Source organism: Carlito syrichta, unplaced genomic scaffold, assembly GCF_000164805.1.
Source record: "Carlito syrichta isolate Samal-C Ts95f unplaced genomic scaffold, Tarsius_syrichta-2.0.1 Scaffold307183, whole genome shotgun sequence".
Taxonomy (NCBI): Eukaryota; Metazoa; Chordata; class Mammalia; order Primates; family Tarsiidae; genus Carlito; species Carlito syrichta.
The window spans coordinates 38143-47523 of NW_007251279.1; the positions used below are offsets into that span (position 1 = coordinate 38143).

At 53.4% G+C, this 9381-nt stretch overlaps 1 protein-coding gene across 1 annotated transcript; it reads right to left on the reverse strand.

Moving 5' to 3' along the window:
* Nucleotides 1-571: 571 nt before the first annotated feature.
* AP2S1 (adaptor related protein complex 2 sigma 1 subunit) lies at nt 572-8936 on the reverse strand. The gene is made up of 4 exons (XM_021715538.1): nt 8592-8936; nt 1995-2108; nt 1082-1141; nt 572-921 (listed from the first exon to the last, which is right to left on the reverse strand). The coding sequence occupies exons 1-4, from the start codon at nt 8934-8936 to the stop codon at nt 820-822; spliced, it is 621 nt and encodes a 206-aa protein (XP_021571213.1). The 3' UTR covers nt 572-819.
* Nucleotides 8937-9381: the final 445 nt, after the last annotated feature.

Here is a 9381-nt window from a genome sequence, read left to right on the forward strand (position 1 = left end):
CACGTCAACTGCTTAGAACAGCATCTGGGAGAGTCTTGGAGCTACTACATATAGCTACTACGTGAGTATTATCGTTTTACTTTATTATTATTATTTTTTTGAGTTAGAGTCTCACTCTGTCGCCCAGGCTGGAGTGCAGTGACACGCTGCTCATGGCCACCGTAGCCTCAATCTACTGGGCTCAGGTGATCCTTCCACCTCAGTCTTCCAAGTAGCTAGAACTACAGGCACACACCACCACGTCCGGCTAATTTTTTGATCTATTGTAGAGACGAGGTCTTGCCAAGTTGCCCAGGCTGGTCTCGAATCTGTGGGCTCAGACAGTCCTCTTACCTCTGCCTCCCAAAGTGCTGAGATTATAGGCCCACCTGGCTTATTATAGTTTTAGTAGCAAGTACTTGGTATTGAAACCTGCCACCTTTTCCAGTCTCAGGGCCTCTGTGGGCAGAAGCAGGTCTGAAGGGCACCTAGGCTCTCACTTTGCTCAGCACAATCTGAGGGCAGGGCATCTGCATGTCTGTGGCTCCCAGGGGAGACAGGCAGGGCCTCAGAGACAGCAAGGCTAGGCAAGGCTAGGGACCACAGGTTTATTGGGGACTCCACGCACGCACACTCACGGCAGCACACGACAACGGCACGGTGACTCAGGACATGCGCGGCAGCCTCCGCCACAGCTGGGGCCCAGAGGCAGTGGGGTGCAGTCTCCTCCCTTGTGGCCCAGACCCCGCTGGGTCCCTTCCTCCTGGGGAGCTGGGGACGGGGCTGCTGGGGGGGCAGCAGGCCTGGCGGGGGAAGTGAGCAGGCGGGGCCGGCTGGGCCTCACTCCAGGGACTGCAGCATCAGCAGCTGTTTGAGCACCTTCGTCTGGCTGGTCTCACGGATCTCGCCGGCCAGGAACATCTCGTCCACGACCGTGTAAACCTGCGGGAGGGAGGCGAGGGGACCCCGGTGTGAGAAGGGGCCCGGGATGCTGGCCGGGGCGAGGGCTGGAACCCCAGCAGATGTGTTGGGCAGCTGCAGGGCCACAGCCACCATCCCCACCCCCACGCCTGATTCACCCTCCTCTTCCTCAGGAGCCTACCTTGTAGAAGTTGAATACCAGGTCCAGTTCACAGACGTTGTGGAAATATTCGTTTAAGACCTGGCGGAAGAAGAAGACAAGGACGGTAAGAGGGGCTGGGAGAGAGGGAGGCGCATACACACAGATGGGAACAGAGGTCAGCAGGAAGAGATGGCTGCTGGGCACGGTGGCTCAGGCCTGTCATCCCAGCACCCTGGGAGGCTGAGGCGGGAGGACTGCTTGAGGCCAGAAGTTCAAGACCAGGCTGGGCAACAAAACAAGACCTTTTTCCTACAAAAAAGCAAAAAATAAGCAGGGTATGGTGGCGCACGCCTCTAGTCTGGAAGGATCGCCTGAGCCCAAGAGGTCGAGGCTGTGGTAAGCTGTGATCCGTGCCACTGCCCTCCGGCCTGGGCAACAGAGTGAGTCCCTGACTCAAAAAAAAAAAAAAAAAGAAGGAAAAAGATGGCAAAAAAAGACAGAGAGATCAAGGGGAGGAGAGGAGAGACAGAGAGAGACAGTGAAGGCAAGAGACAGGGATACACAGAAAGAGACAGAAACAAAGATCATTGCAAAGAGCAGGTAAAAAAGACAGAGAAACCAAGGAAAGCAGGAGGAGAGAGAGACAGAAAGATCCAGAGAGGGAGAGACAGAGATGGAGATGGTAAGAAAGACAAAGAGAAAGAAACAAGAGCGAAGATCATCACGTGACGACAAAAAAGGATGGCAGGACAGAGAGGCGCGGAGACAGCTGGACCAGCAGAGACAGAAGGAGACAGCAACTGCAGCAGCCGGCCGGCAGATGCAAGGAGAGGCAGAGACAAATAAGCAGTGAGGTGGGAGAGATGGGCAGTGGTCTGGCCACGTGGGGAAGACTCAGGAGGGACCAGGGAGGGTTCCCAGAGCTCATGGGCCACCAGGGCCACCCACTCACCTCCACAAAGTTGTGAATGGCCTCCAGGTAAGCCAGGTTATTGTCATTGACGTCCACGCAGATGCAGAAGTAGAGGCCAGCGTAGCGTCGGTAAATGATCTTAAAGTTCCGGAACTGTGGGGCAGAGAGGCCGTCAGCGAGAGAGCGTGCCTGGGACCCTATGGACCGGGCAGAAAGGGGCCCAAACATCCAGTCCTTCACACATAGTCCCTGAGGCCCAGAAGTGTCCAAGATAGGTCCGACCCTGCCCTCCCGGGACTCAGTCCAGTGGAAGGAGACTCATCCCTAGAGTGGGCAGGACTGGATTGTGAGAACCCAGAGCAGGCACCTAAACACCTCTGGCCTGGGAGTCAGGAAGGGCTTCCTGGAGGAGAGGGCATCTCAGCTGAGACCAGCAGGATGGCAAGAGTGTTTCAGGTAGAGGGAAGAGCCTGGACAAAGACCAGGGCCAAGAGGGAACCTAGTGTGTTCAAAAGCATTCACCCACTCTTGCCACTCCCTTTTGTGACTTTCTGTCACCTCTGGAGACAGTCAGATTCAGTCACTCAATCAGCCAGGTGCAGTGGCTCAGGCCTATAATCCCAGAACTTTGGGAGGCCAAGGAGAGAGAATTGCCTGAGCCCAGGGGTTCAAAACCAGCCTCGGCAACTTGGCAAGACCTCGTCTACAATAAATCCAAAAATTTAACTGGGCATGAAGGTGCATGCCTGTATACCTAGCTACTCAGGAGGCTGAGGCAGAAGGATCACCTGAGCCCAGAAGGTTGAAACTCTGGTGAGCTGTGATCATGCCACTGCATTCCAGCCTGGGCAACAGAGTGAGACCTCAGCTCAAAATAAAAAGTAAATAAAAGTAAATAAATAAAGCGGCCAGGCTCAGTGACTGTTTGTAATCCCAGCACTTTGGGAGGCCGAGACAAGTGGATTTCCTGAGCCTACGGGTTCAAGATCAGCCAGGGCAACTTGGCGAGACCGCCTCTCTCAATAAATCAAAAATTAAGCCGGGGTCGGTGGCTCAGCCTGTAATCCCGCACTTTGGGAGGCTGAGGTGAGTGGATTGCCTGAGCCCACGAGTTCGAGACCCGCCTGGACAACTTGGCGAGAACTCATCTCTACAATAAATCAAAAAAATTAGCCGGGTGTGGTAGCGCGCGCCTATAGTTCCAGCTACTTGGAAGGCTGAGGCGGAAGGATCGCCGGAGCCCAGCAGGTTGAGGCTGTGGTGGCCGCGAGTGGCCACTGCACACTAGTCTGGGTGACATAGTGAGACTCCAACTCAAAAAGTAAAAAATAAAATAATAAAAGTAAATAAAAAATTAGCTAAGTGTGGTAGCACACGCGCCTGTAGTTCCAGCTACTTGAAAGGCTGAGGCGGAAGGATCACCTGAGCCCAGCAGATTGAGGCTGCGGCGACAGCCTGGATGACAAAGTGAGACTCCAACTCAAAAAAAATAAAATAAAATAAAGCAATCATTCTACAAACATTTCCTGAGCATCTACTGTGGGCAGCACAGGGGTCACCACGGTAACCAACATTCACTGAATGTCGCCTGCCTTCACTGAAGTGTAATATACACAAGTATGCCAGGCCTCTAGTTCCAGCTACTTGGAAGGCTGAGAAGGAAGGATCACCTGAGTCCAGCAGGTCAAGGCTGCGGTGGCCATTAGCTAGCCACTGCACTCCAGCCTGGGTGACAGAGTGAGACTCTGACTCAAAAAATAAAAATAAAAATAAAATCCCAGATGCAGGTCTGGGATGTGTGTGTGTGGCACCACCCGGTGGCAACTGCAAGTAACAGCATCAGTCCTTGGATTTCACTCATTTTTTTCAGCTTGTCCTGTAGCTCATTTGGGGGGGAGAGGCAGGCGGGGGAGACGGGGTCTTGCTCTGTCACTCCGACTGAGGTGCAGCAGCATAATTGTGGCCCACTGCAGCCTCGAACTCCCGAGCTCAAGTGATCCTCCTGCCTCACCCTCCTGAGTAGATGGGACTACAGGGGCACGCCACCACACCTGGCTACTTTTACCAGGGGAGTGAGACCCCCTCAACTCAAAAAAAAAAAAAAAGTCCAACCATCAGCAGTGGTATGATCACAGCTCCTCGTAGCTTCGAACTCCTGGGTTCAGGTGATCACTACATCTGGCTTTTCTTATTTCTGTAGAGAAAAGGTCTCACTCTGTTGCCCAGGCGAGGCTCAAACTCCTGAGCTCAAGCCATCCTCCCGCCTTGGCCTTCCAAAGTGCTGGCATTATAGGCACGCGCTCCCACGTGCCTGGCCAACACCCAGATCTTCTGAGGTCCCTCTGCCTCTTCTGGGTGCTCCTGTCTGTCTTCGTCCCTGATTAGTTCCTCGGCTTTGCTCACGCACCGCATACAGAAACTTCCCTGTTCCCACATCCTGCCGGGCCCTCTCCCTGAGCCCTGACTCGCAGCTCCCTCCGCTGGGACAGGAACCACACGTCGTGAGGGACCGTCCCAGCACCAGCACTGCGCCTGGATCTTCACTCCACCTGCTCTTCCCGAAGGTCGACCAGCTCAGAAAAACGGTAGCTCCGTCCTGCTCGGGGCTTGAGCCCAAGATCTAGCTGCCACTCGGGTTCCATGGTCCCTCACACTCCCCACAGCCCTCTGCCCTCTGGTTGGCTCCGCCCCCAAAATGTACCTGGCCACGCCCACGGCTTCCAAGCCTGTCCAGTCACCCACCTGGACCCGCAGCCACCTCCCAAACAGTCCCCCTGCTTCTGCGCTTGCTCCTTTACTAAAGCCTCTGCCAGCCTATGGCCTCCTCTGCTTCAGAAGCTTCCTGGGATCCTCCTCAATGAGGGGAAGAGTCCAAGCCCCCTGAAGTCCAAGCCCCTTCAGCCCTGTGCCCTGGGATCTTTCCCTCTCATCTCCTCCCTGGCTCCCTCCACCTTAGACTCACTGGACTTGTATTCCTGGAATGCCTCAGGTATATTCCTGCCTCGGGGCCTTTGCACTAGCTGTTCCCTTGGCTTGGAATGTTCCTCCCTCAGACATCACCTCCTCATTCCCTCAACTCTTTCAGGTCTTGGCTCAAATGTCACCTTCTCAGTCATGCATTCCTGACCAAACCATTTAAACTTGCACTCCAGTATCCAGCATGCACACCCTAACACCCCAGTGCTCCAGCCCGCTCACAGCTGCTGGTTTTCTCCCAGGCATTTATCACCACTCAACAGACACACAAGATCTCCCACTGACCAGAACACCAGCTCACTGAGGGTAGGGACTTGTGTCTGGTACGGCCACTACCATATCCCTAGTGCCTAGAACAGTGTCTGGCACCCAGTAGGCCCTCAAAAAATATTTGTTGAATTCTACAGGACAATACTCTGGTCTCTTGAACAGGTAAATGTCATGGGAATAAGAGGTGAAGACTTCTATATTAAATGAAACCAGAACATAGCAACAGAAAACAACACAAGATCCTTTCCCTAGCTTTGAAGATTGGGCCAGGCGCAGTGAAATAGCAATTGGCTTGGGAAGTGGAAGAAAGACGATTGTCTGAGTCCAGGGGTTCAAGACCAGCCTGGGCAACTTGGCAAGACCTCGTCTCTACAATAAATAAAAAAATTAGTTGGCTATGGTGGCACACACCTATGGTTCCAGCTACCTGGAAGGCTGAGGCAGGAGGATCACCTGGGCCCAGCAGGTCAAGGCTGCGGTGGCCGTGAGGGTGCCACTGCACTCTAGCCTGGGCAAAAAAGTAAGACCCCTACTAAAAAAAAAAAAAAAAAAATTAGCAGTGACCCAGCTAGGCGTGGTGGCTCATGCCTGTAATCCCAGCACTTTGGGAGGTCAAGGCAGGAGGACTGCGTGAGCCTAGGAGTTCGCGACCAGCCTAGGCAGTATAGCAAGACTCAGTTTCTACAAAAAATAGAAAAATTAGCCAAGCATGGTGTTGCATGCCTGTAGTCCCAGCTACTTGGGAGGCTGAGGTGGGAGAATTGCTTGAGCCACCACACCCAATCATTTGAACATTTCTATAGGAAGTTTTAAAATGGCACCTGAAGCCGGGCTCGGTGGCTCAGCCTGTAATCCCGCACCTTTGGGAAGCCGAGGTGAGTGGATTGCCTGAGCCCGAGGGTTCGCGACCCGCCTGGGCAACTTGGCGAGACCTCATCTCTACAATAAATAAAAAATTATTCGGGCGCCTGTAGTTCCGGCTGCTTGGAAGGCTGAGGCAGAAGGATCACTGGAGCCCAGCAGGTCGAGGCTGGGCTCCAGTCTGGGTGACAGAGTGAGACTCCAACTCAAAAATAAATAAATAAAATAAAATAAAATAGCACCTGAAAAAATTCTCTGGCAAAAAAAAAATAATAATAATATCAGATAGAGCAAAAAGACAAAATATTAATATTAATACTGACTAAATTTGGGTAGAGGATACGTGAATCTTCAATCTATTTTTCTCTTGTACTACCCTGTATGTTTGTGAATTTTACAATGAAAAGTACAAAAAAAGGTCAGGCACAGTGGTTCACACCTATAATCCCAGCACTTTGGGAGGCTGAGGTGGGCGGATCGCTTGAGCCCAGGAGTTTGAGACCAGCCAGGGCAACACAGAAAGACCTCATCTTTAGAAAAAAAAAATTTAATAAAAAATAAAAGTACAGGCCAGGCTCGGTGGCTCAGCCTGTAATCTCAGCACTTTGGGAGGCCAAGGTGAATGGATTGCCTGAACCGCGGGTTCGAGACCTGCCTGGGCAACTTGGCGAGACCTCATCTCTACAATAAATCAAAAATCAGCCGGGTGTGGTAGCACGCGCCTGTAGTTCCAGCTACTGGGAAGGCTGAGGCAGAAGGATTGCTGGAGCCCAGCAGGTCAAGGCTGCGGTGGCCGGGAGCGGCCACTGCACTCCAGTCTGGGCGACAGAGTGAGACTCCAACTCAGAAAAATAAAAAATAAAAGTACAGGCTGGGCACAGTGGCTCAAGCTTGCAATCCCAGCATTTTGAGAGGCCGAGGTGAAAGGACTGCCTGAGCCCATGGGTTCGAGACCCGCCTGGGCAACTTGGCGAGACCTCATCTCTACAATAAATCAAAAATCAGCCGGGTGTGGTAGCACGCGCCTGTAGTTCCAGCTACTGGGAAGGCTGAGGCAGAAGGATTGCTGGAGCCCAGCAGGTCAAGGCTGCGGTGGCCGGGAGCGGCCACTGCACTCCAGTCTGGGCGACAGAGTGAGACTCCAACTCAGAAAAATAAAAAATAAAAGTACAGGCTGGGCACAGTGGCTCAAGCTTGCAATCCCAGCATTTTGAGAGGCCGAGGTGAAAGGACTGCCTGAGCCCATGGGTTCGAGACCCGCCTGGGCAACTTGGCGAGACCTCATCTCTACAATAAATCAAAAATCAGCCGGGTGTGGTAGCACGCGCCTGTAGTTCCAGCTACTGGGAAGGCTGAGGCAGAAGGATTGCTGGAGCCCAGCAGGTCAAGGCTGCGGTGGCCGGGAGCGGCCACTGCACTCCAGTCTGGGCGACAGAGTGAGACTCCAACTCAGAAAAATAAAAAATAAAAGTACAGGCTGGGCACAGTGGCTCAAGCTTGCAATCCCAGCATTTTGAGAGGCCGAGGTGAAAGGACTGCCTGAGCCCATGGGTTCGAGACCCGCCTGGGCAACTTGGCGAGACCTCATCTCTACAATAAATCAAAAATCAGCCGGGTGTGGTAGCACGCGCCTGTAGTTCCAGCTACTGGGAAGGCTGAGGCAGAAGGATTGCTGGAGCCCAGCAGGTCAAGGCTGCGGTGGCCGGGAGCGGCCACTGCACTCCAGTCTGGGCGACAGAGTGAGACTCCAACTCAGAAAAATAAAAAATAAAAGTACAGGCTGGGCACAGTGGCTCAAGCTTGCAATCCCAGCATTTTGAGAGGCCGAGGTGAAAGGACTGCCTGAGCCCATGGGTTCGAGACCCGCCTGGGCAACTTGGCGAGACCTCATCTCTACAATAAATCAAAAATCAGCCGGGTGTGGTAGCACGCGCCTGTAGTTCCAGCTACTGGGAAGGCTGAGGCAGAAGGATTGCTGGAGCCCAGCAGGTCAAGGCTGCGGTGGCCGGGAGCGGCCACTGCACTCCAGTCTGGGCGACAGAGTGAGACTCCAACTCAGAAAAATAAAAAATAAAAGTACAGGCTGGGCACAGTGGCTCAAGCTTGCAATCCCAGCATTTTGAGAGGCCGAGGTGAAAGGACTGCCTGAGCCCATGGGTTCGAGACCCGCCTGGGCAACTTGGCGAGACCTTGTCTCTTCAATAAATCAAAAATTAGCCGGGCATGGTGGCACGTGACTCCGGCTACTTGGAAGGCTGAGGTGGAAGGATCGCCAGAGCCCTGCCGGTCGACGCTGGGGTGGCCATGAGCGTGCCACTGCACTCCAATCTGGGTGACAGAGTGAGACTCCAACTCAAAAAAATAGAAAATAAATAAATAAAAATAAAAGTACAAAAAAAGCAAGCAAGCTAAAAGCGTGTTGAAAGAATGAATGAGGCACGGGGAAGGGTCTGAAGGATGATGGCAATGGAAGGTTGGGTGGGAAGTGGGGAAGGAGGTGACGAGGGAGCAGGTGGGCGGGGGCGTCACCTCCACAAAGTTGGTGTGTTTGGCATCTCGGACGGTGACCACAGCATGCACCTCCTCGATCAGCTTCTGTTTCTCGTCATCATCAAACTGCATGTACCACTTGGCCAGGCGTGTCTTGCCGGCCCGGTTCTGGATTAGGATGAAGCGGATCTGGGCCGTGGGAAGAGGAGGAAGTGAGAGAGGCTGGCAGGGCGGGGCTGGCCTCTTTGCAGCCCCCAGAGTCCCACCAGGCTGGCCCTGGCCACACGTCCGGCTCAGGTCCTTCCAACGCCCCTGCGAGCGACCTCCCCACCACCAGTGGCCCACTCTGCAGTCAGCTCCAGGACCCAGTGCCAGGCTCACCATCTCTTGTTCCACTCTAGGCCTCAGTTCCCTTACGTTTCCCCAGAGACTCATCTTGCCAGGGTGTCTTAAAGGCTAAATGTTTATAAACGTCACCAGCTGGTATATAGCAGACATTTAATAAATGTCTGAGTTTCAGGCTTCTTAGGTCTGAGTCCTGATTCAACCATTTCTTTCTTTTCCTTTGCTTACTCATTTTTTTTAAAATTTAAATAAGCCGGGCTTGGTGGCTCAGCCTGTAATCCCGCGCCTTTGGGAGGCTGAGGTGAGTGGATTGCCTGAGCCTGCGGGTTCGAGACCCGCCTGGGCAGCGAGACCTCATCTCAACAATAAAATCACAAAATCAGCCAGGCGTGGTAGAGCATGCCTGTAATTCCGGCTACTCGGAAGGCTGAGGTGGAAGGATCGCCGGAGCCCAGCAGGTTGAGGCTGCGGTGGCCGGCAGCGT